This window comes from Patiria miniata, unplaced genomic scaffold (genome assembly GCF_015706575.1).
Source record: "Patiria miniata isolate m_02_andy unplaced genomic scaffold, ASM1570657v1 HiC_scaffold_16, whole genome shotgun sequence".
Classification (NCBI taxonomy): domain Eukaryota; kingdom Metazoa; phylum Echinodermata; class Asteroidea; order Valvatida; family Asterinidae; genus Patiria; species Patiria miniata.
This window is the reverse complement of record NW_024037054.1, coordinates 16476062-16503984: the sequence shown is the minus strand read 5'-3', so window position 1 is coordinate 16503984 and position 27923 is coordinate 16476062. Positions and strand designations below refer to the sequence as shown.

Sequence of the window (27923 nt, the reverse complement as noted above, 5' to 3'; positions counted from 1 at the left end):
AAGATTGCGGGAACGCCATGTGGAAAGTAATATCTTTATCTTATCCGCCATGCATGCAAAAGCTTCAAGTCATATAGACAGATATAGAATGATATTCGATTACACATCGCAGTGTATAGAATTATAACATTATTATATGCATTAGAGGAACGACAGATATTTAATTAAAAAAGTATCTTTATATTTTATATCGCGGGAGAAGATGACAAGGTGGAAAGATTCATTATATTGACTCGCTGCGGGGTTTAATCAGACCGAAACCCTTAGCCTGGTCTTTTTTTTTTACTGCAGCCAGTTGATAACCACACAACCGTAGCATAAGCCAAGGAGAAACAACACGAAATGCTAACACCCAGGGGGCCTATCCATCCAGGCAGGCTGACCTATGTCTTTTCATCACGCGTCATTATCGTCCAATAAACGCACACGCTCCATTGTTCGTATTTTCTTATCTCACAGGTCATTGGTCGGTTTTGTTTTCTTCGAGCATTCACTAAAAAGGTTGTCTGACTTGACCGTCCCCAGAGCAGTCCTGTTAACGCTCCCCAATTTGCTACTGAAATCCAAAGGGACCAATCGTGGACGGTCAACCTCGTTCCCTTGCTGTAACCCACGCAGTAATAACAGACAAATATTTTTAAAAGGGTAAACTCATAACACAGGTGCAATCCAGGCAAGTAAGCCCCAGAGAATCATAAACCAATACTGTGTAGGCGTTTTTCACCAGATTCCATTTTTTTTTTAAATTATCATGTGTTTTCCCCAGTTCTCTGCGCGCAAAGAATGTGGCAACATTAATCTCGCGGAAAACAAGGCAACACACTTCTTACTACCCTTTAATGACTCATTTAATTTGATGCAAACATGAAACATTTTGCACTGCAAAATAAACTCATTCTCAAATGAGATTACCGGTCCCCGGGCTCAACTCCAATCGCCTCGCATCTTCCTCGGAAGATTACAGAGAGTAGAGAGCCTCAACCAGCACCATACTCTATTATTCGAGGGCAACCCCGTAGGCGGGAAGAAGACGCTAGGATTATCTGCTTCGGCCGTGCTCAGGAGTCCAGCCGGCTGAATCAAATGCCAACAAGGGCAGGGTTGTTTTCTTCAGCCCGTTGTCTCGAACAAATTGACGCTTTGCCATGCTATCAAACTTGAGAACACTCCACTATGTATGACCTGTACTGGACGGTTTTTGCAGGTGTACTTCGGTTGTGTCATAAAATATGCTACGCCCCTATACTATGGCAATGGTCCTAACTTATGTTGAGCCAATCCTCCAAAGTCCTCAGGGCAGCTTTGGAGGATTTTGGAGGATTGAGGCTGAATGCAACATACAATTCTGGAGGATTGTGTAGGATTAAGGGCACATGGACATCCAGTATGGGTTGACTTTGGAGGATTGAGGCTGAATGGTGTTTGAAGAAGCAGGGCTGTTGGGCGATTTTGAAGGAGGCAGTGGTTATCCTTCATTTGAACATAAGTGTAAGATATTGGGGGGTTTTGAAGGATTGAGGATGGTTCCTAGCAAAAAAAGGTCTGGGGGAGGAGCAAATGCGGATCTGCAAGTTCTGCAAAGCGGAGCTTGTCCACTTGAAAGAAAAGCTGTTGTACAGCAATCACGTTTTGTTTTGGTTTCACATTATAATAGAGATGATTCTCGAGGAGAACAGATTTTACAGACACAAAATATTTGATTGTAATCCTGCTTTTACGATATCAATGGTCAAAACAAAGCACAATCATCTATGAGCATACAAGAGCATGACGCATCCGGAAGCCACACGGCCGAGCGCCATTAGTCGAAAAGCAATCAACATTTTTATGAAGCTCAACCCAAAGAGTAGAAACAAATCCCTTAATCCGGAAGGATTAACAGACGGGCAGCCCGCAATTAGTCCAGAAGGAGACCGCGCATTAAAAGACATCTGATCGACAGTGGACAAACACGACTAATGGTGTTTGTTCAGTTCAATAACACATTAGAATATTTCTTTGTCGTTAAATGCTAAAATTAAGACTACAAAATAATTACAGCTTTTGTTTGAAAACAAGAACCAGAGAAAAGCACACACGAAATCGCAAAGACGCGCACCAGCATAACTGTCCACATGAATATTCATGAAGCAATCAATCTATTATCTGACAACCGGAAGTCGCGTGGTTTTAATTTTAATCGACTGATATTTTACTCCTCCACAGAGCAGAGTTTCTTTTTATTTTATGCGTCATCGCATATATCAAGCTGAAGAGAAAAAAAGACAGGGGATTTCGTTTTATGATACCGATGCTCCGACTAATTCCCTAAAAATGAATAATTAAAAATATGCTTCTCTGAACGAAGGTTACGTGCATTCGGTGATTCAGATGTGTAATTTCATATAAAATATTTTGTTGACTGTAATCATTCGAGCATCCAAATTTCTATCCCCGCTTCAATCAGTTGATTAAAATTCAGCAAGTGTAACTACCGGAGGACCTCGAAATCCGACATGTGAGAGGAATTTATGTCGATACTAATTAGATATCAATGTTACAGTTGTAGACAAGATAAGCCTTCGGCATCTTGAATGCATAGTACTCTTGAATAAATTGATCTGTATGCAAGGGTGGGTGAGATCTGGGAAGATTTAAAAAAAAAAAAAAAAAAAAAAAATCACAAAATACTCGGCAGTGTTTGAGAGTCGCCGAGAGCGCCAGAGCAACCGTTGGCACCATGTATGTCGAATTTGCTTGATTTGTTCTTTATAAACTTTCGAAGGTAAAAACACCTAGATGGTAAAACCTCAGAGATTCCAGTAGTTTTAGCTACGAAAGCTCATGCACACTTTCACTCTAGTTAGTCTTTTAAAGTGCCAACTTACTTTTATATATTAAATTTTGCCTAACTAACACGGCTGCCCACCGCTTTTAGATTTCAAAAAGGGATTCTTTAAAACAGAAGTCATCCAAATCAGGAACAATCCTGACAAAAGCATCCTGAAATCGCGTTAAAAATTCTTACAAATCTCACCCACTGAATGCTCAGCCAACAACACAAAACACATACTCCGTCACGGAAACTCGCGCTAGACGTAAGCAACGCGTAATAATAACGCCCTCGGGGAGTAACATCCAGACTTAGCAAAAAAAAAACCGGTGTGATTGAATTGGTGATATTAAACGCGCACAAGGACATCGGGATTATCTAAAATGGCCCAAGTGTGGTAAACAAGCTGCCTATCAAAAGAAAGATGAAATACCAGGATGGGAATCGCCCACTCAGCGAATCTGATATCTCGGTAAATTTTGGTGCGTTTTACACCCGATAGCCAACACTTCGCATATAGACCGATAGGGGTTGCAAAAATCTGGAATAGTAAATTCCAATTAAGCTGTAATCGTAGAGACAATGGCCGGAGGGGTATACAGCGATTTCAATACAGTAAACATGTTTTGAAATTGACGGCCAAATTCACATATAAACCAAATCTCAAGAACAAACCGCAAAATACCTCAAGAAACAAAGACAACAAGCCGTTCATATTACCAAAAAGTACAGAACAAAATGTGAATGTTCTGATTTAAAAATCCGAAATATACCACACACAGACTCGTTCGTATACGTACTGCAAATCGTTGCAGGCCCTGTACTTCAGTTGACCGATGCAATATTAAAATGTAATACCTTAGCAGCATGGCAAATGGCCAAAATAATCCTGACAATTTGGAAAAAAATACCATCAAAATTTGCAATCGTACTCACCAATTAGAAAAAAAGAATGGTGTTTCACCGACAGAGCAAGAAAATGCTAGCCGAACTCAGATGTTTGTGTCTCGGCGGTTTGATAGACTAATTTAGGGTATTTGGTTGTGTCAACGCGGAGAGTTGACTCGCCGTTAGATGATGGTGATGATGATGATGCGGGATGCTTTGCATGCGATCGTTGATGACGGCGGAGGCAAGAAGGGAAGAGCGTTGGTTCTGTTGCCGATGACGCTCGTAGTGAGTGTGTGGAGTATTGTGCCGGTCCGGCCTCAATTATATAGACATATCCCCGGTCACCCTCGCGTCGAGAGAGCGCTAGCGGCCAATCGGCTCTAGGGACAGCCCCGACAAGATGCGCAGGATTGAGGACAATGAGTCAGAAAACCGAGTGTAGGCAGTGCAGTGTCATTTTCGTCACTGTATAATATTCACGGGGCTTCCAAGGAAAATCCCTGAAACAAATCTCTGTATGAGATAACACAGCGTAGGCCCACAGTTCGAAATAAAATAATATGTGGAAAGTAATTGGAAGATCGTATTCGGCTTTACGTTTCAGTTTCATCTGTCCTGAGGGGACGTTACTGGAGACAACGTAAACTTTTAATAAAATATCCATTTCTTTATTGACTTTAAAAAAAACGAAAGTGAACCAACGTTTGACTACAATGAATCAATATAAACATCGGCGTCGCCAGGAATTTTTCAGTGGGGTGGGGGGGGGGGGCGCTGGGGGGCTGGAACATTTCATGGGGGGGTCATGTAGATCAATGATAATTTTTTTAGAAACTCAAAATCTCAGTGGGGGGGGGGGGGCGACTGGGGGGCGACAAGGATTCATGGGGGGGGGGCTGTCGCCCCCCACGGCCCCCCCCCCCCCCCTGGCTACGACACTGAATATAAATATACAGAAATGTTGGAATTGTTGTACCGATTAGAAGACTCCAAAATAGTTTAATATTGTAATAGTTTTTTTTTTCCAAAATGTTCGACACCATGGAAAAACTGGAATAATAGTTGTATGCACTCCACTGGCAAAACGCGATACCAAAATTTTAATTGTAACGATTAGAAGTCTCCAAAATAGTTAAATTTTCTAATAGGTTTTTATTTTGTGTAACCGAATGTTCGACACATGGAAAAACTTGAATAATAATTGTATGCACTCCACTTATCCCCAAACGCAGCTTTCCACCATGCAAGAAGTAATTGAGATTTGTAAACCACCATTTTGGGAGGGTTCTTTTTGTGAATACAAAAATCGGTAGATTTGTAATTAGTTTGTTTGTGATTGTAATTCTATTTATTACAAAAAAATGTTGGTTTCTCAGCCTTTTTTGTTGTTATTGTTCAGGTGTTTGAATTAAATACTTTAAACTGTTGCTTTATACATATTTTTGTGTTTGAATAAAAAATATAACTTGCTTAATTAATTAAAATAACATATATAACTTACACTTTTGAATTAAGTAGACAAAGTGATAGGTAGACAGAAAAAAATTATGAAAGAACAACTTACAAACTATTTTGTCTATTAATTTTTCCATTTTAAAGAGGATTAATTATATTCGGATCGTATTCATTGGCAATTAAATTTACAAATATTCCAATTCGCATTATGGAATCATGAGAATTTCCTCGAATACATCTAATGAACTAAATGAAACAACAGACAGAGCTGTCTTTCTTGCTAAAATATCTCTTGCTCCGAAACAACTCGCGATTTTCATGACAAGATTCGAAGACACCTTTTTGGACGAGCCCCTAAGTTTAAGATTTTTTTCACTATTAGGCCTATACCGTTAACAGTAGATAGGCGAGATGCGCGCGCAGGCATCTTCTCTTTCATGTATTCAGTCGCACAAGAATTTGATCCGTCGGAACATCAAGTATGTGTGTAAAGCGACAAAGGGGGAAAAAGGCCCCCACTCTTCGATCGAGGACCCGACTTCATCAAAAGGAATTTCTAAACTCGCCTGCCCGTTGACGTCAAGAAGTTGAAGAATAAAAGAAACCCCGTATACCGAACTCGCAGCAAGCTGCACAGTACAATCCTGGAAAAATATATGATTTCGATTTTGGGGAGAGGTTGACTTAGATGAACAATAAATTCTAATAATAAACAGGGGGAAAGTCGAACAGGTTTATATTTTTGTGTCCGGTGTCAGGGGGCGAAAGGATTCTTGGGTGACAACAACATTTCCCCAGAAGACTATTGAAATTTCAGCCAACTTCACTGTCAACAAAGACCTGTTTTGTCGTTTTTTGGAATAATGTTTTGCATTTTGATGCTAAACTTTACTTGGCATTTTTACCTGAATGAGAAGTTCAAAAACAAAGGGAACAGTGGGGTCGAAACCGCACGCCACGATACCGCGGGGCTTCTCAGAAATTAATTATGCGAACGGCAAAGTATTATTCTGAAATCTAGTATCAAATTGGTCATTGTTTGGTCTCATTGTTTTGTGTGGCTTTTTTAATTCAGCCATAATCCACCTTTTAAAGCTGCATGAATTTACAAGATTTTATTACAGTTGATCGAGTAGAAGACTGAGATACATGTAAATCAAACTCCTACAATTCTGAAGTGGGATCTTAAAGTACAAACACGGCAGGCATGATACTTTGACGATTCTCGATCGTTTCACATCCGCAAGTTCGGGTTATTATAACAAATACTTCTTTATCGCCCTCTGCGAAGAATACTGACAGATCCATGCATTATCTACATGTATATTCCATCAGGGAATTCACCAAAGTATACTTCGCTAGTCGGGGTAGGAAGGAACTCATCAGCCAACTTGCTCCACGATCGACCAACATTTCAGACAGAAGTACCAAACAAAACTAGACATAACGAATTTGTTTCAAGCCAACAAACGGAGTCCTGTACCGGTGCTATGTATGTAGCAATAGGCCTCTTTACAAAAAGCACAAAAGAAATCACTAGGCATGCCATCATGCCACCCCTAATATCTGCATAAAATATACCATTATTGTACATTTAGAAGTTTCGACAAAATAGAGAGCAACGTAGGATGTTGTTCCTGTTGCTTATGAAAACCAATAAGTGAACAAACATGTACATAAGACTCATTTCGTTGGATCAGGTCCATGGTCGTCTCATGTGTCTATAGTGGCAGAAAGGAATATCGTGTGAGTAAAAAAGGTCCTATCTCCTGAGAGAGAGAAAAAACAAACACACACATTAAGTGTATGTGTGTTTGTTGAAAGACACCATTTGAAATGCCTAAAGAACCGCAAGATATGCTTGACTGCGTAGAATATAGGGCAATTCCCCATAGATGAACTTGTCACGACAAAAATAGACTTCCGTATCTGTGGAGTGTGTGTTTCGCCAAAATCGTCTACACGGCAGAAAGCTCTGAATATGGAGATTATTTCTCCACCATGTCACTCCAGGTTTAGCAGGGGACAATATTGCCAAATCCCCGGTGCAATACAGTGCTTGTTTGTACAAAACCGAAACGGCAACCATATACTGGAAACCCTCAACTGAGCTTTCAGGGGTATTACTGGATTGTTGTTTGCCTTTTTTTTTAACGAATCCTCATGTGATCTTGCGTCAACGTGACTTTTGACTTTTCCAAGTGAAACCTTTTATTTCACAACGAAAATACTATTAACAAGAAAAAATATAATTTAAGAAAAGAAATATTATTATACAAAAATACAAACTACGTCAACGTGAAGGAAAGGGAGAATGCGTAGTAACAAAGTTTCAGATGTAAAGGTGCTGAGATGGTGGAGGAAATTTTGCAGAAAAATATTTTGGTGCGTTTTAATATTAAGAGAGCCCCGTGGTACACACTACCGCTAGCTGGGTGTAGTCATAATATATACTTAACGTTTACTTTGATCTCAATTTGCATGTTGACCCCAAGAGGGCCTGGTAAGCGTTAGTGAAGCAATTTTTGTACATTTTTCATCATGAACGTTATGTTTTGCGTATTAAATAGCGATACGCTGTGGAGTGTTTCCATAGAGACAGTGTTGTAATATTTAACTATTCAAAGTCTGAAAGAAACAAATTTGCCCCAAAAAGCATAACAAAACAAATAAATCATTTTTGTCACGTGCCAACCGTTACTTCAGAGAATCGTCGGAGCATATACAATGTATATACAACCATGGAGCATTAAGATCATGGTGACCGTTTTAGCCGATTTTCGGCTAACTTTGACAGAATTTTTGTTAAAAAAACGAGTTTGACAGAAAATTTGACAGAATGGACTTTTTTGTCAGATTTCTGGCACAATTCTGCAAAAATGGTTATTGACAGAAAACAGCGAATTTGAACAAAAAAGTGTCCCTTTGTTTAAAAAGCTTCAATCCTCTCAAAAAACCTTGCATAAATGGGACAGGTTGGCTGGTCTAGGTACTGAGGTTCACTGGGAAACGGACTTCGTCGTGGCCGGATCCGCGTTTTGCCCGAAATTTACCAATAATTTCACAACATCTTTTTGTGACTAGATTGTTTATTATGTAATTTGAATCTTCAATTAAGGCAATACTACCAATCTGCATGTGATTTTAAGTGTTTATAGTGTATTTCGAGTAATTCTAGGGAATTTGGCAGATTTTTGATAAATCTGACAGATTTTTGATGTGCATTTAGCAGAATTTGGCTCTGACCTTACGGCCACCCTGATTAAGATATAACTAAGACTCTCCATTAACCATTGCATTTTGTGTTACCACACACTCCTTTTCAAAAAAAGTGACACACAGACATCACACAGACAAACAGACATCAGACAACGTAGGATTCTTTAATATAGGGTAAGGATGTAATTTTGTATTTGAATGCAAGACTTTTCATTAACGAATCAGTAAAGAAACTGATTTGAGCTGTCAAAGGTGCTGGGTTGGTGGGGAAATCTTGCATAAAAAAACGACGAGTGCATTGAATATTTGGGGGCTTTTTAATATAAAGAGTGCCCCGAGGTATTGGTACATACTACAATTTTGTAAACATTTATTTTTTTATTTGAATTCAAGAGTTTTTGGACCATTAAGAATGTGCTCAGTTACATCAATGTGCTAGAGTTCAGCTCTTGACTGGCCACGTTTTTCTCTTGGGTTTCGGATAGGTTTCGGATGACTTTTTGCCAAAGTTTCAAAAGATCTTTACATCTGATATTTCGCTAGACTTTCTTTTTTTAAAGTTCAGTTCCTGTTTTACTCGAAATACAAGTGTGAGAGAAGGAACCATTTCTTGTTATCTTCAATGTTTTACTACTTGCTGTCTGTCAGCATTTCGTGGTGGCGGTTTATAGAGAATTATAAGCTTTTGAAAATTTTTGGTCAGAAATGCAACAGAGATCTCACAAGATTTCAGACAACACAAAGTAAAGTTTCTGTATCAAGTTTACGTCGCTCTGTTACAACTGATAATGTAGTAACCAACGGATAATGTATCACCAACCGATAATGTCACACAAATTGACCGATACTGTATCACTAACCAATAATGTAACAGAAATTGACCGATAGTGTAGTAAATGTTACTACACTATCGGTCAATATTTGTTACATTATCGGTTAAGACGGATAATGTAACAACAATCGACTGATAGTGTAGTACATTTTTACTACACTATCGGTCAATTTCTGTTACATTATCGGTTAGTGATACAGTATCGGTCAATTTGTGTGACACTATCGGTTTGTGATACATTATCCGTTGGTTACTACATTATCAATTGTAACACGCTCTAAGGGCAAATCTCACTGTTAAAATTTCTAGGCGCATCATACCAGCGATAAAGTCACCGTCGCACAACCAAACACATCCCGTCACTTTAAAGGCAAAAAGAAAATCATAGATCGATCTTTACCTAGAGCCTTCCTGAAATTGACTTTTGATTTCTCACGCAATAACAAATTTCATTTCGCAATGATGATCTACCCTTCAATCTACGTGGGGTGGGACGTGTCTCTTTGCTTGATTCCTGTCAATTACAATCAATGGCCACCGCACCGCAGAAAGTGCTTTTGTAATAATGCAAAAACACCTGTCCCGAGACTGTGCGGTTTCGTTTTTTGTTCGGAGTCAGTGAATGTGCTTCCAAGAACCTCCGACGCTCTTGACCTTTAATACACTAATCGACAAGTGATCCGATGATAAAGCGAGATATGAAAATGAACCCGTTAGGGAGGGAGACCGTTCTGAATGGGTGAACAGACACCTGTGTACTGAAGGAGATACACAGTCAGATAGACGGATCGGTTACTATGTCAATGAAGATGACTATGTGTTAAGCCATGCTCTCAACCTCCTCCTTCCCCTACCACTTTCGGTGACGCATTGAAGGCAGGGGAGTGTGATACAAACAATGATGGCGATCAAGTATGATGGGGCGTCTAGGATTACAGTCAGGGCTCTCGGGAGTGGGTCAATGGCTGCGACCTCGTTTCTTGAGGGACTCCTTATGTCCCAGAGACGATTAAGATGAACCTACGGTCACGGACATGGCCAGTGTTGAACTTGACACTAAGAATCTTGTCTCCAAAAGCCTGGATTTCTCAAGTCAACACATATTGTGATTTTTCAATATACATGCAGGAAAATAACAACAATATTCTGCCTTAAGGAAGACTTCTGCAAATGTCTTTGCCATGGGCGTCCTTTTTTTTCACGCTACACGATTGTTATTTTTTCTTTGCTGCATTGCTTGACGTGACAGCCTGGGTATCATGTCTACTTATTGAAATGCATCGGAATCGTGGCAGAGAATTCGTACTTGTTCTAATGGGAAAAATAACCTTGTACCCGTACTCGTTCTCATGGTCGTGGCAATGTACGCCTACTCCTGCTCATGGGCATGGTCATGGCGGATTCTACCCACTGATCTCTATCACGTATGTTTCAGCCCCATAGACCGTGCGTGCATTTAGTCTTCTCACGCATGCGCAATGGTTTCCTCCGCGTCGTCGGCTTGCAAACAGCGGTAGCAGACGACGCACTGAACGATTGTCTGGTTTTCATGTCTTAAAATGCATCCTTCTCAAACGTTCTTAAAAGATGATTCAAACCAAAAATTATCTGTAGTCCAAGTGAACAAAGATATAAATTGTCTCTACAGTGTGGTAACGGCGCTAAAAACATTTTCAAATATATAAAAAAAAAACAATAATTATGGACAAAAAACGTACAAAATGAAAAGGAAAAACATCGTTCGCTTTTGAGTTTGGTTTACACATTTGGACAATTTGCCGGGTTTACCTTAGATCAGCCGTAGTACCATCGGAAAGGATGATAGATTATTTTCATTTTGCAGGTGATTTGATGTAAGAAGGAAACCTGTAGCTTATAAAAATCGTCATTTTTCGAGTAAACCCATTTTGAAAGCTTCGTGCACAAATACACCGGTCCCAGTGCCCTCTATGATCGTACTTAACTGCATTTCAGGGCCGGGAACCAGTCGTAAATCGTTTCAGTTAGATGTATACATTTCCAACGCGTCGAAAGATTACAAATGGAGCGCCGCGGCGCGTGGAGCGTGGCGCGTGGCTAGCCATTTTTTACGGGCCAGATTCCAGGGTCTGTGTACAGGTACGTGCACACTAACGTTACATTCAACGAAAAAAAACGTATAACGTGAGACCTTACTTTTCTCATTGAAACGGTTTCCGACTTAAATGATATTCATACATCGCACTTTCCGTTGCATCCTTTACCATTTTTCAGTGAAGACAAATTTACAATTACTCGGCAAAACTGAAAAATTATCCCCTAAACAATCGCCTGTTTTGAATTTGTGACCCAATACTTTCGTACTTCACGACACGGAAAAACAAAAAAATGCATCAAATACTCTCTGTTTTTTTGGCCCTAAGGTTTGCAAAAGTGACTTTGATTGCCTTAAATTCCTGTCCACGTGGAAAGAAAAATTTATCAAAGTACTTCGAGCGTCATGTTGACCGATACTTCAGTGGGTCAAACTGCGACTGCTATGCATCCATGTTTGCTGATTATCATATTTCATATTTTGAGTGCGCATGCGCGCAAACTAAATGAGCGGCTGAACATACGTGCTACAAGACTGGATAGCGGATATCCATACACGAGTCACGAAGTAGACTTTGCATATAGACCGCTTGCAGACGCGTTCGATAATTGACGCGCTAAGGTGAGCGACGCCATGTTATGGGACAAAATGTGCGTGAATTGATATACGCCTGTCCCACAACATGGCGTCGCGCGCCTTCGCGCGTCGATTATCGAACGCGTCTGCAAGCGGTCTATTGACCAATTAGCCCCCGGTCTCACGACGATGGCCGCGTTTATTACGAACGTTCTGCGCGTATATACAGCGCGCGTTGTATCAACAGTTGACGCGCATTTTGGTCACGTACACATTGTTATGATGTTCTAAAAAGGAAACATTCCGTAGTGATTATTATTTCCAAAACGCCGAAAAAGTGAACTGCGGCATTAAACAAGTAAACCACGACGTTAGAGAAATCGCAAACCGTGGTCAGTGGTGGTGATCAAAATATAAGTGAAGTGACCTGCGATATTACAAAAGAAATCATGCTGTCTATAAAGACGGCAACTTGTCCTATGTAGATCACCAGCCGGTCTCACCGGTCTCACTAATATGGCGTCAAATTCATTCATTGTGCGGCAGCCTCGACTCCAGGGGCGCGTGCTCGTTCCTTACACTAACCCCTGGCTGTGATGATGACGTAAATGACACAGAATGGCTATTCACAGCGTACTGCGCGGGCATTTCGAAGATTGCACCATAGATATAGAACATTAAAAAGTTCTATATCTATGGACTGCACGCCGGGCGCGCCCATAATGCGCTCGCGCTCGCGTGCTTAGCTTTGCACGTAACGTCACGTACGAAAAAAATTATGATTCAAAAGTCGCGAAGCCTGTACGATATGGATTAGGTCAGCCGCGTTTTTCGCTAAAAAAAAACCCTGTATCTGTGGTTGTAAAGGCACGAAAGGGGTACGTACATTTAACACAAATCTTTGCTAATTAACACAACGTCCAAACGTTGTGTTTGAAAGGATTGATTCTTCAACTCACAACTTTTAACATTTTAAAGATGGCGTCGGCACGTAAAACGGATAAACTGCAGCCCTAATTATAATGTACCGTATTTGGGTATATTTAAATTACACAATTCCTGGGGTTATGATCGCGCAAGGCATGATGGGAAACAACATGGCGCTGCGAGATCGTACCCACAGGGCACGAGGTTGATTGTGCGGCTCTTATCCGCTAGGCCAAAAAAAAAAAGTTTCCGGCTTTTTTTTTTTTTTACCTGACTTTTTTGCTTCAAATGTCGACTGATGACTGCAAGTGGTGCCCGACTAAACTTAGTGCAAATATATGGGAGTTCAGAGAGGCTACATAAAGCTTATTCTCGATCATAACCCCATCTAAAACACGTTAAAATTGTGCAGCAGCAGAAGTCCAGTCAAACCAGTGAGTTTGGCGGTTTGAGACATCATCTTTCATTGTAAAAAAAACTTTTTCATTTTGCCGACGCGCATGGCTACGGCGACGCGCGCGCATACCAGAAACCGGAGCCTTTTTTTTTTTGGCCCTATCCAGTCTTTTTATATAGAGATCAGTGATTCTACCCGATGTTCCCCAATACCTTTATGTTCCCCGATACCTATTTTCCCCAAAATCCATAGGGTTATCGTACTATTTTTCCCAACATCCTTAAGGTTAGGGTCATGGCAATGTACTCGTACTCAAATGGCATGGCATACTCGTACTCCTGCTCATGGTCATGGTCATGACAATGTACTGGTTCTCATGCTCATGGCAATGAGAAACAGTACATTGTCATGACCATGACCCGTACTCCACGCAGTACACAACACCTGCACACGCAACGGAATGAAAAAAAATGTAGGTTTAGAACGTGAACCAACATCGGTTAATGAGGGAATGTCCCATGCCGAAGTTTCAGGTAAAGCAAATGGAATCATTGTTCAAAAAGAAAAGAAAGAAGGGAATAGCTATTTGTCCCAGATCCATCCGATAGAGGAAGTTCCACTGTTGTGGTTTGTCTAGACTCCATGCAACTCTGGGCACTCCATATATATCCTGCATTTGTACTTGTGCTAAATAATTCGGATTTTACCCAAAAAACGAACTGGATACTACACAATGTAGCTTACATAAACTGTAATTACAAAAAAAATGGCATCCTTTCGACCTTCAGGGAAAAACTATTTTCGTAGAGTTACCACACGATATTTGCTTGCGTCTCATTTTAATGATGTAAAGAGAACACATTTAAGGTGGTTTTCTATGTGAACTTCAAACTATTTTTGTGATTCCTTTTTTTAACCGACCACCCAAAGTTTCCTAAATTACCAGCCTGCACTGCAGGACTAGCCTTACAAAAAAAAATCAAAAACAGGCGACGTTTTGTCAATATTTGTAATCCCCCAACTAAGAAATTGTTTTATGCTTCAAATTAAACTTTCAAATGTATTTTAACCCTATCAGGACCGGGGGGGCACAATGTGCCCCCCCCTTCCATATTTTAATTTTAACTTTTTAACGATGCAGCCGATCGCCACCAAATTTGGTGACTTTTCCTAAATATTATCTAGGGTCATAATAAAAATTAAAAAAAAATCAAGGGGTGGTTCGTTGTTGCCATAGCAACCGTTTGTTTTACATTAGTTCCCAGTTTTTCACGTAATTTTAATAAACTAAATGTTTAAATATTAGTTTCTACACTGTAAAACTAATTGTCATATTGTTATTAATTTATTTATCAGAAAGGTGATTGAGAATTGTCACGTGACAAACCTGTTTCCCAAATTTTATGACATTTGGCCAAAGAAAACGGAACATACGGGGAAAAACTATTTTTGACCAAAAATGGGCTAAAATGTTCCCAAAAAACGCCCTCTGTGGACGATTTTTTGAAAAAAAAGGCAACCTGTAGAATTTGGTCAAAGGTTAATTTCTACCAAGTTTTAAAAAAATCGGTCATTTACTTTTGAAAATATAGAAGGGGGGCACTGCGCCCCCCCCCCCCCCCCCCCCACCACTGGTCCCCGTAGGTCCAAAAAAAGCCCGGTTCTGATAGGGTTAGAAAATACGTACATGCCTTTAAAAAAAAAAACAAGAAAACACGACACTTTGTGTTATTAATTTTCGCTCTCCCAAAAAAGCAAACAGTTGTTTACTTTAAATTTAGCTTGTATAATGTCTTGTCAAAACAAGTACATGCCGAAAAAAATTCGAACGCAAGAAAAAAACAAATTTATTACTCCAAATTTAGCTTTCAAAATGTCTTTTCAAAATTAAGTGCGTGCGAATGTTGCATCTATGAATCATGTTTGGTTCAATTTGGGCTTCAACTTTTCAAATGAGACCAATTTTTCATTTTCAGCCCATTTTACAACTTGACCTCAGATGACCATTGAACTCGGTATGTGACCTTTGACATGATCATACGAAGGTTGCCATGTTGAATCTATGACCCAAGTTTGGTTCCAGTTGGAGCTCAACTTTTTTTTAAATGAGACATTTATTTTGAAACTTTAACCAAAATACCACGTACATACATACGGACGTACGCACTTACCATGGACAACTTGTGGGGTACTCCAACAAAGGGAACGGTGCCCCCACAAATAAATCTTAAGAAAAAAAGGTTAACCCACAACGAAATATTTCGAAATAGGGATAAAAGGACAACAATGCTCCTCCTACCCGGAACTTCCATCCGCTGGAATGTATGTCCGGACCCACACATGACAGACATAGTGATTGCATTGTCTTTCCTGAACTTAATTCTGGCGAGACAAAAAAAAACCGAAAATACGTCAATATCTTGGCTCCCACAAAAAATAAAATCTCAATGTAACTTTCATAATGTCTTTTCGAAAAAAAGTACATGCTTTGTCAATATGTAGCTCCCAAAAAACAAAAGGCTTTTTTTTACTTCAAATTTTGCTTACCAAAAATATCTTTTTAAAAATAAAAATAGCATATGCATGCCTAAAAAGAATGTCGAAAACGCACAATGTAGGTCAAAAGTTTTAGTTCCCCAAAAGACTTGTTTTGCTATAATTACATGGAATTGTTTAATTTCCTGCAAATTAAGCTTTCAAGGTACGAACATACCTCAGACAGAAACCTTCCACATGTCCAATTATCTATCAAAATCGACGAAAATAGAAACAACTTCAAAGCAGAAGGCCGTTCCAAAATTGGATGAGAAAAATCCATATTTAAAATAGGAGATATTTTTGTTTTACTGGGGAGACCTAGCGCGTAGATATTTAAATCGGGTTGACCCCTACGTCATAGTTCAATCTGACAATCTACGAGCTGGCCGGTATCGAACATAAAATGGCCCGCCAACGTATTTTTTTTCTGCAGTATACATCGTCTTTTAACCAATCACATCACGCACCCTATCATGAATATCTATCAGGCTGTGAGGATCAAAGACACTTAGGTTCTCGTAGTGTTTTCCCTTCCATTTCACTTATCCCAACCAACAAAAAGATTTGATGAAAACGGACACGGGTTCGAACCTAGATCTTGCGATACATACATGTAGGCCTACATGTAGTTCATTCCACTATCAACTAGGCCACTCTGGCTGCTCGACGAAAGCCCTTCATGAATGGCTGACTGACTTCATGAATGACTGACCGATGTTGTGACGTAGGCCTAATTGTTATTTTCTTATGAATAAACATCGAACAAGCTGAATAATTGGCGATGACGGTGTGCTGCAAATAAAAACGCCGCGGCCCGCCATCGTGAGTCTGTCTTCTGACCAAGATTATGCATATTATGTATTGTTATGCCTCTGTCTTGAATACTGTATTTTCATTGGCTTACAACGATCACGTGTTAATGTTATAAAAAGTCATGACACACTCCCTGTGGGATATCACGTACGTGATAGGGAGTGTGCTATGACTTTGTACATGTACGACGTACGTTGCAGTGTGAAACGCTTGATCGTTGGTACCCACGCTATTTTCACCATGTTTCCACACAATGAGAGCAGCGAATTAGCAGACGATCAGCTGTTTTGAACACGCGACATGCATGTGAGTTCTATTGTCATGATTGTTGTGTTTACTGCCGTTTGTTTACGTGATTTTTACATCACAATCCAAAGAATCAAAAACAGAGGTACATGTATAACAAAACAATTGTTGATTGCTGTGACTCGGGATATGACGTTTTGAACACATTCGGGGCGCAAAGACACCTTGGCTCCGCCTCGGGTGATATGCGCCCCTCGATTGTTCAAAACGTCACAGCAGTCAACAATTGTTAATTGCCAGCCGATTTCATCGTGTTACTTCTGTTCCATATACAATTTTTAGACGTCTCGTTAAAGAGTTTTCTCTTTTTTTGTACACAATTTGTTTATAGGCTTACACATTACACAAATGTTTTGGACGACGATCACAACGATGTCACACTTTGTTCACGTGTGCTTTCCTGCAGAAGCTAGTTGGGTGCGAGATCTCCCCCCCCCCCCCCACAAAGCGCAAATAAACAACGGGTCTCGTTATTTATGGTTCAGATCTATAGATGTTCCCGTTTATATTTCACTATTGTGCGCCTTCCGAATTCATACCAGGAATGGAAATGTGCACCTTAATAAGTGACATATCTTCCGAATTAGTGTTTTAGGGGGAGGGGTTCCGAGGGGTTTCTTGTTGTTTTGATTTGAGTGTTCATCTGGTTGTTTTGACGTGTTGCCTAGACTGTTATTTTAAGCCTTGAACTGATCAGGTACACCCCCTCGATGACTGTATTGAACAGGCCACACGCATTTGCTTTTAATTGAGGCGCGCGTGCGACTGATCGTGTAAACATTTTTACACGTTGTCCTGATTATAACAAGAAGGCCAGGCTCGGCCGCATACTGTGACCACTTTGTAAGGGTGGCCGAGTAGTTTTGAGCTGCTAGCTTTTGAAATGTCATGGGAGTAACTCGACGCCAATATATTCCAAAGTTAAAAACAAATGATTTTTTTCTAACGCAAGCCAAGTTCAGTTAATACATACATGTTTTTCCAAACAATCCTGTACTGTCTATCCACTCGTATACAGGGTGATTAAAAAAGAAAAGGAACCCAAATGTTGCGACTATTGTTTGAGGGAAGCACTACATGTAGCACTTTCAAAATATAGAATACAAAAGACCAATTCATAAGCTTTCTTTAAGTACAAGAATCATTCAAATCACTCATGTACTTTTCAAGTCACGGAATGTTAAACACAACCACCGGCGTTTTAAAGTTCTGTCCACGGATCACAAGAAGGTAAGTGTTCTTTCAGCAAAACGAAAACAAATCACATAGGGATGTGTGTGAAATGTTTTCGTTTTGCTGAAAGAACGCACACCTTTTTGTGGTCCGTGGACAGAACTTTAAACGGTGGTTGTGTTTAAAATTCCGCAACTTGAAAAGTAAATTAGTGATTTGAATGAGTTTTGTTCTAAAAAAAAAAAGCTTATGAGTTATGAATTGGGCTTTCATATCCTTGATTTTGAAAGTGCTGAATGCAGCACTTCACTAAAACAATAGTCCCGACATTTGGGTTTCGCCCTTTCAAAGTCGACTCACCCTGTAGGTGTGCATGGGCAAATATAAAGGCATATAACAGAAAACAGGTAATGTTACCAGAAACCGAGAAAAACAATATCAGCAAAACTTCCCGTGGAATCAATCTTGAGTAATGTTGTGCAAACCGGACCCCATAACCTTGAACCGACCCGACCCGACCCGAAACTCTGACTTCCAGATACCGCAAGATACTCAGTTTTTTCGGGTCGGTTCGGTTTCGGGTCGATTCGATTTCGGGTCGGTTTTTGCTTGATTTTTGCCGGGTCGGGTCGGATTTTGGGAGTTCAGATCGGTTTCGCTTCGGATTCGGTTTATATCTACACTCTTTCTGGTCGGTTTGACCTGGTCAACCCGACCCGGTGCATAACATTACTCTTAAGACATTTATCATTTTTACTTGGAAATAACGATACCACCGAAAGAAAATAGTGTTAATTCCCTTCGTGCCCATACAAGGAATCATCGACCAAAAATAATTTCTTCAAATTGTAGGCTAAAGGCTTGGGCGTCTGGGTGTAATGTGCATGGTGACGTATAGCCTCCCGACTTACGCGTACGCGTAGGGAGTTTCCTTTTACATGCCAAACAATAGGTGAATGGATACGGTACAGAATGGACTGACGTACGTATGCCGTACAGCCGTAAATATACACGGTGTAGTCCACAGCGCTAAGCTGTGCACCCACTGAACATGTAGCTGGGGCGTAGTTCAGAAAATAACGTCTACGTTCAGTCTCGCTCAAGGCAGTTTACTTTTAAACAATATAGGGGATAAAAATAGGCGGTGAAACGTAATCAATTGGTTATTTTGGAATATCCGAGTTTTTTTTATACAAAACGGGGGAATTTCCTGCGAAGTGTAGGTGATTCGATGTTTGTATTTGGATCTGACGAAAAAATCCCATTTGCGTATTAATTCAGACCTGCATGACGAAATGTACTTTTGTCTCGAATCGTTTCCAGGAGTAGGCGCGTTTCTGGTTCCGACTAATTTGTAGGATTTGTTTTAAGGGAGCAGGTGTATTTGATTTTCTGAAAAGCAAAATCATACGAAGCCGATCCGATCTGAACTGAGGAATTGAAATAATCAATCCTCTTGCAGGGGAAGGAAGATGAGTCCATTAGAGAAGGAAGAGTCGACGGGCTCTTTTGTAGATTACCATCCATCAAAACATTGTGAGATTATCGAGTAAAGGAGGGTTTATCACGATGAGCTTCCGGCGGAGAACTTTGATTGGCCGAGCGATCCAGGAAAGTACACTAATGTACAGGGTGTCCCAAAAAAATGCTCCACTCTCTTTTTTTTTACAAATTCAAGCAAACCTGAATGCAAAAATTTTCTTATTATGCATGGCAAGAATGCTATGTGTCTTGGTTGTTATCTACCAAAAATTGTGAACAATCAGCCATAGGTGAACAATTGTTACTTGTGGTTGATTTACAAATGGGTTTTTTCAGTCAAAGTCCAACAAATGGACAATGCCATGGTTGGTTGGTATGCTTGATAACGACTGATGACTGGTCTTTCATAATAGACACCAAGTAGAATTTTTGAAAAGCACACTTGACAAAAATCGACATTTTAAAATTGGTGATTTGAGTCCCCAACGCAGTTGGCAAATGGAGGCGAGTTCATATTTACGCATTTCTGTCCCTAGTGGATTGATAGTATGATCCAATTTTTTTGGTAGATAACAACCAAGACACATGGCATTCTTACCATGCATAATAAGAAAATTTATGCATTCAGGTTTGCTTCAATTTGTAAAAAAAAAAAAAAGGAGAGTGTAGCATTTTGGGGGACACCCTGTATAATATATAAACCTTTCTTTGCCCAACCCATGGTTGGCACATTTGGCCAGCCACGGGTTGGCAAAGTATGGGAGGTCAAAGTTCATCACACACAAAAATAAGAATAGTTATTAACCCTAACCTCCCGAACTCCATCGAAATCCATCCCAACAATATAGCTGGACTGTTAAAAGTACACAAATAACCATCAAAATCTATCAAAGACTTGATAATATCTCTTTCTTACATAATGAGGGTGTTAATCTGCATTTTTCTGGTCAAAATCTGCTGCCAACCACGGCTTATTTACGGCATTGTGGCACCCATACAAAACGGTGCTCAAAATTTACAAAAGGAGGGTTTATGATTACAAGTATTATTGTAAAAGGTTGTATTACACTGTATCGAATGATACCTATTGGCATAAAAGAAGTTCCAATTTGTTTCAGGGTATAAATGTTAACAGGTCAAAGTTAAAAGTTATACATGTATTGAAAACAAAACTCGTGGGTGATGGATTTTTTGGGGGGGATAGGTGGTCAAAAAAACCTTTGGCTGCAAAATCGTGCAGAAAAAGTAGCGCATCCCTGCTGACACCTCCCCTCGACAGTTACACCCCTTGAGCCAAAATGGATCCGTCCCTGCTCGTAATCAAAATCGGCTGCACCACAACCGGCTACGTAGATAAGTGTAGCTGCAATTACAACCTTTAATTAAGACTTCTCGAGTCATAACACGTCTATCACAAGGTAATCACAAGCAATCATAAATAATCACAAGGCGATTGCAAGCAATCATAAGACAGTCACAAGTCATCACAAGACCGTAATAATATATAGTAATCGCATTAAGTCCTCCAGTTTCAAGTTGCACTCTGTACAGAGTCGTAACAAAAATCGCAAGCAAATCGCAAGTCATCACATGGCATTCACATTCACAAATTACAATCTGTTTACCGAGTTGTAACGAAATCGCAAGCCAATCACAAGTCTTGACGTGGCAATCACATTCACTAATGAAACGGATTCGAGAGCACGACCTGCACACAGTGGCGTAGCCAGGAATTTTTCAGTGGGAGGGGGGGGGGGGGCTGGAACATTTCACGGGGGGGGGGCGTCATGTAGATCAATGATACTTTTTTTAGAAACTCAAAATCTCAGTGGGGGGGGGGGGGCGACTGGGGGGCGACAAGGTTTCATGGGGGGCTGTCTCCCCCCACGCCCCCCCCCCCCCCCCGTGGCTACGCCACTGCCTGCACAGTTGAGTATTCTTGCAATGAGTTATTAATAGAGACTTACGCTAAATATAGTGTCTCTTTTTGTCTTAAAAGGTCTCAAAATAAACCGTACACCTTGCAAACGCACACCCGCCTATTCAATAAAAACACAACAGGATGTTGGTACAGGCTTCCTACATCGAAACTTAAACCAAACATCTGCGAGGCGGGTTACAATTTACGGACAAGTCTGCGCTGCTCAGCTCGATGTTTGTGCAGTTCAAAAGTCTTCTAGAATGAATTGTTACCCAGATTTATAGTACCCCTCACAATGTAACTGGACCTCTCCTTTTTCACCGACTGCAACGTGAGGACTGAGCATTCTTGAAATAAGACCCAAATTCTACGACCGGGGGCAAAGCCCTTTAGAAAACTACAGTTTGTGTTGGGCCCGTACTTGTATATTTGTTCTTTACTTTAAATTAGGTTTGTCCCAGAAAGGGATATATAGGAGGGATGTTGTTACATTGGACAAGTCAGTTGGATCAAATCATTCAGAGAAAGGAACTCTACTTGTGGTTTTTGTTCCAATTAAAATACAGCTGAGAATAGAAAGATCCTTTGGGGACGGCAGGGATGTTGTCGTGTCTATTACATGTCTCTGCAAGTCCTCACAAATCCATCACAAGTCCATGGACCTTTTTCACGAGGAAGCCATTTTGTCGTGCTCCCTGAATGTATTATATAAATTGTGAACCGTTCAATGGGATGGTGCCAGACTAATATTATGAATTCTAGCATCACTTTCTTTCTTTTTTATATGTGGCTTAAAACATTAGTGTATGTTTAATTACAAACTTTAAATTATTCATCAGAGCAGACTGGTATTCATTTGCAATTAATTTGTCACTGCTTTCATATCTCTTCGCAAGCTCCAAAACTGAAGATTTTACATCGCTTTCAATTTAATATGGCCGACTCGTGCATAAAGCCCATTACAAGTCAGTATACGTCACCCCGTCATAATTCAACGCACAAGCTGTTCAAATGAGCTTTGAAAAAGGCATTTCTTTGTGTTTGTTCATACAGTTACTAGTGTCTGGACTTGGGATTTTCTTGTGACTGGACTTGTGATGGACTTGTGATAATACTTGACTACATCCCTAGGGGACGGGTCATATAATGTCTAGTGAACCTATACATGTAACCGTCCTGCTGCACTGTTATGTCGTTTGTGTAAAAATCAGACGGTTGTGTACTATATGAACCTAGCAACCCGTTGTGTAAACTGTTGTTTACACAACTTGTGTAAAATATTATACAACTTGTTCAATTTTTTTACACAACTGGTTGCTAGGTTCATATAGTACACAACGGTTGTGTACTATATGAACCTAACAACCCGTTGTGTAAACTGTTGTTTACACAACTTGTGTAAAATATTATACAACTTGTTCAATTTTTTTACACAACTGGTTGCTAGGTTCATATAGTACACAACGGTTGTGTACTATATGAACCTAGCAACCCGTTGTGTAAACTGTTTTTTACACAACTTGTGTAAAATATTATACAACTTGTTCTATTTTTTTACACAACTGGTTGCTAGTGTGTGACTGCGGAAACATGTAGTCTATCTTTATACGCAGGGTTAAACTCATGAACAGTAAGGTTTTGTGAATCGGCAACAAAAACACCAGCCGGGCAACTTACCATTTTTAAAAACTTGTTTAAATACTTAGTTAGGCCTACATTATCCCTCAAGATATAGTCTTCAGCTAAGTTAGTTTTTCCCTCAAGGTTCGAGAAATAGCTGCCAGAAACCAGAACAGATTGTTTTGTTTTTAATTTGTACTACAAAACGTTCAACAAAAATATTTGTTTACAACCATAGAGGCACAATTATAGACCAAAACAACATAATGTTCATACCGAAATACCAATCAATTTCGCCATTACTCACCTGCTCATACAGCCTCGCGGCCAGTTAAGTCGACGACAGAGGGCGCAAAAACAAAATCCCAAATCACTTTATATCGTTTTACATTCGACAGTCAACGGTAGCCGATGAACGACGCTTTTGAATAGTTTGAATGACGTTACAAAACAAACGGGACCTAGGAAATTTATTTCCGTTTTTCTTTGTGCCTTCCGCACTATCATTTCGCAACTTGCCAAGTTTAACATTCACATTGGTGAGAAATAGTACTGTAATCATCTCATCAGGAGACGCTGTTACAAAGCGAATGAGGGCGCTGTTCTTTTTAACCGATAACCGATGTAAATCGAAATCTGTTCGGAGCAGCGAATTTTTGGAAGGCCGACTGACCGAATTCGAACTAAAGATGGCGCAAATCATTCCGATCATACCGCCATGCAGTGCCTGACCTCTCTAAACACCGTGCCACTTCTCGATCAAATGATGGCAATATATTAATGAATCGGCGAGGAATTATGACACTGATGAGGATATATGGCGGCACATTCTCGGTAACCTGCAGGATTGCCGCCCATGAAAGTCTAAATTGCGTCCATGAATCAAACACCGACAAACGATTTATGTTTGATAAGGTGTGCACCACGACGCATGTGTATGGGAGTGGAAAAACATTACTCAGTAAAGGCGGTGGGTACAGTTTAATATGCAGTAATAGCATGCAAGACTATACAGGGTGGTACAAAAATAAGGAAATCTACTTTTTAACCGCAATTTTCACCATCTTTGTTAACTTATTTCAATTGTTTCTTTACTTAGTAGTGAAGTATAGCCCTTTAATCATGCATGGTGAAAAAAAGCTTAGTAAAAGTCGCAAGTATAGTGATATTATGCTAATTTGAATACACGTCACCAAAATCAGTCTTGTCCACGAGTTATTCTATGTGAACTGGACGTTTTTGTAGTTTACAAAAAAAATAGAAACCTTGCCAAAAAAATGTTTGGACCTGGTAACTTGTATTGAGGCTGTCCGATTATTCATGTGTGCGTTAAGATGATCTACCCAAGGAGCTAGCTGTAGGCTTAAGTTCATTGTTGCATAACATCACATAACAATCAAATGTCACGGTTGTTACCCTTTCAAATGTTAACATGGGCTTCATTGATAGCGCGGTCTTTTCAAATGGTAATGTTGAAGCACGCATCATGGTGCATTTTGTGTTGAGTATACAAATAGGTTTCGCACATGAAATGTTCAAACTACGAGACAAAATAAGCGAATTTTTGTCCGTCACTTATGCTTAAAGTCCAGTACTAATAATCAAAGTTTAAAATAATTGTTAAACTAAGTTAAAATTGCTGTCAAAAGTGGATTTCCTTTATTTTGAACCACCCTGTATAATCTATGGAATATCCCCTTGTATATAGCAGGGTCTATGATATGCAAGCAGGCGGTGATTAATTATGTAACAAGACTGCGTCTTGTCCTCGAGATTCTGATATTTTAGCGGGCGCCTTTCTTTTTTGGGTCTTCGGTATATAACCCGTTCTTGAATTACAAAAACACGACATCCAAATCGACCAATCAACAGCTTAGTCCACATTTCTGATCGAAACGACGTCACGGTTTCTAAAGTCGACTCCGATTGGCTGGCGCGCGGGATCACATAAAATTAGCATGTTGAAATATATCAGACGTTCAACCGTGGCTCTGCACTCGTCAATGTCTGATCCTCAGACCAGCCCGACTAGGTATACATAAACAATATATATAAATACTACTATTTTAGAGACAGTAGGCCTAAATGACATTTTCTCCGTTAAGAATTGGCTGAATCGAAAATTCGGCTATTCATCTGCAGAGGCTAAACAATAATGTGTGGCATACATTATCTAAACCGGTCTAGTTTCAAACAGAACCAATTGAGTATTGTCTTATGTCTTGCAAGCTGAACACTGTGCAATACAGCGATACGAACAGAGACTTACATAACCTGCCGTGCACGAAAACTACGAACAAAGGTATAGACAATTAGGCATCAAAAATTGGTACAGTTGTAACTTTTAAACCAAAGTTTCAATACTATGAAAAGTAACCATACCCCTAAGAGCTCTCAAACGAAGATAACATTTCCCAAATTTAACGTGGAATCCAAGTTAACTTTAAAACAAAATAATAATAATAAAGTGCAGCAAACACAGATATCACGAAAAACTATTGGTTATTTTGCATGTTGATGACAAAATAGTCTGGTTCCGTGTACCTCCACGTTATAAAAACTCAGCAGCAAATGCATGCGCGGGACCATTACTAAGACTGGCTAATCTTAGATGCATTACCAGACTGAGACCTTGAGTGCAGAAAAACATGCAAAACTAATTCAGGCCAACTTTACTCCCTCTTTACCCGACAAAAAAACTCCAAAACTCTCATGAGGCAAAGACAAGGTCCTCAGTTTTTCAACAGCCAAGTTTGAAGTCTCAATTCAATTTTTAAAAGAGACTTTTCTTTAATATTTTGCACCTGAGAGTGAAGCCAAGTGATTTAAATTCTAAGCCTAAAGCTAGACTGGTACATGTCTAGCTGTTGGAAAAAAATGACATTTCAGTGGTCTGGTGGCGGACTATGGAGAGATATGTAGAAATAGACCCATGCCAGATGTTTCTTTTGACACGGTTGACTGATGCAGTACTAAAGGGTGTTGGACTGGTTGTTTCATGTGCCAGTCTATTTTCTTGTATTGTATGTTTTCAATATCTTAGGATTTGGGACTCTCATACAGTATTGAGAGTCCCACATTTTCGGACTAATGTATTACCTACATTAACTATACACAAAAGAAGCCTTGAAGAAATGGAAATTAAAAAAAAACAAATAAGATGTGAAAACCTTTTAACTTAATCTACAACCATTATTCATTTCAGACATCATCAAATGAACCAAATGAAGACATTATTTATAATAATTAATACTCCAATTTCAGGAAAGAATGTTACAACCTGACGCTGATTTTTTTCTTCATATATCATCTCAATGAAGGTCAGTCATTGCAAAAATGATGATAAGACATGAATCTGGGACAGAGAAACATTTCCAATTTTGGTAGGAAATACTTGTTCTTGACTCTCCATAGACTTTGTACACGACCGCTGAATTAGTGTCAGGTTGCAACATTCTTTCCCAATGTCACAAAATTTGAATGAATGTAGTAGTACAGTATTCTTTCATTCGGAAAGAATGCAATATCCGACACGATACTTGACGGTTTCACCGTAACCACATTGATGACTAGTACATTGCACAAGTTTCAAATAACACAAAGTCCGGACACAGAAACATCACAAATCCTGACCAGACTTTCCAACCACACTAATGTGTACACTACACGAAAGATGCCATGGCGAATGAATTCTTGGCCTACATTCTCCTATATTCATGATCGGTGTGCGTTCACAAATTCTCAACGTTTTAAGGCAGAATGAGGCCACCGACATTTGAATCTTCGTATCGCAAATCGCCAACAATAAAAGACCCAGACAGACAGGCGCCACGTTCTCGCCGCGATGCATATCACATTCAATGCACCTGTGAAGGCCTACAGGTACGCGACCAAATATAGCCCGTCCATGCCTTCCCACGAAATGTGGACCATCTTTTTGAGCCTTAATCTTACCTGATTACAGGCGTTCGCCAGCGAAATGAAAGCCCTGACTGCAAACAGTTTGCTCCAAGCGAAGCGTAGACGCATAAATCTTTCAATGATATCTTCGGATGACATGGTGCTTCCGGCCACAGTGTCTTTCTATCGGTCCTAATCTCCACACAGCACGCGCGTGCAGCACAATCTGCTTTCAAAATGGCGCCACAGTGGTTGTGTCTGCTGTTCTCATCCCGCAGGGTGCAATTTGATACGGGAACGAACAATACCGAGAAAGTGGTATGGTGGTGTTCCCTAACGTGGCGCACTTCGACATTTACTCGACTTTCCTCGTGTAGTGTTGCCAAACCTCTTTGGTGGCAAACCTCAAATTCATGCAGTGAAATACTGGTACTTTGACCTTATTGTTGCTCGTTATTTAACCTCTGTGAACAATTTCGGTTTCATGAAATTTAATCCGAAATTCAAAAACGGTGGCGTCCGAAAATTGGGCACAAATTGGCGGAGTGTTCCCTAACGTGGCGCACTTGAATAAATCTCGGAAAATTCCAAATTGACATTTAAGAATTCCTGTAAAGTTGATAGATTCTGATAAACCATTATTATATCTACTTACATACCCAACCAGAAGTTTGTCAGAATTTTTTTTTCTTATTTTTTGGGGCATTTTCAAAGGGTTCACTTTGCACTTCAAAATAAAATAGGAAAATCAGGCCAAAATGAATTTTTCCTCTAACTTTGTAACAGGTAGATAAGAGTGTAACAGAGTGTAACAGAGTGTTAAGAACTTGATCAAATTTCCCTTTCTGTGAAATTTCAGTTAAAACTTTTGCTCTAGCTAGGCGCTACAGGCGAAAAATCAAAGTGCGCCACGTTGGGGGGCCGCGCCACGTCAGGGTACATCAACAATACTGTACTGTTGCTCGGGCTTTAAATATATCATTGAAA

The 27923-nt window shown here is 39.9% G+C and overlaps 1 protein-coding gene across 2 annotated transcripts in view; it reads right to left on the bottom strand.

Annotated features, from left to right (window-relative positions):
- The window catches only part of LOC119723127 (GTP-binding protein Di-Ras2-like), a 30897-nt gene extending 3701 nt beyond the window's left edge, over positions 1 to 27196 (bottom strand). The window contains exon 1 of one of the 2 annotated variants that reach the window (XM_038193673.1): positions 26991 to 27196. In XM_038193673.1, coding sequence (XP_038049601.1) covers positions 26991 to 27095 — 105 coding nt within the window. In that variant the 5' untranslated portion in view covers positions 27096 to 27196. Of the gene's footprint in view, positions 1 to 3748; positions 4012 to 26990 lie in introns of those variants that run through there. The other variant, XM_038193674.1, reaches the window with a different exon arrangement.
- Between the last annotated feature and the right edge of the window lie 727 nt (positions 27197 to 27923).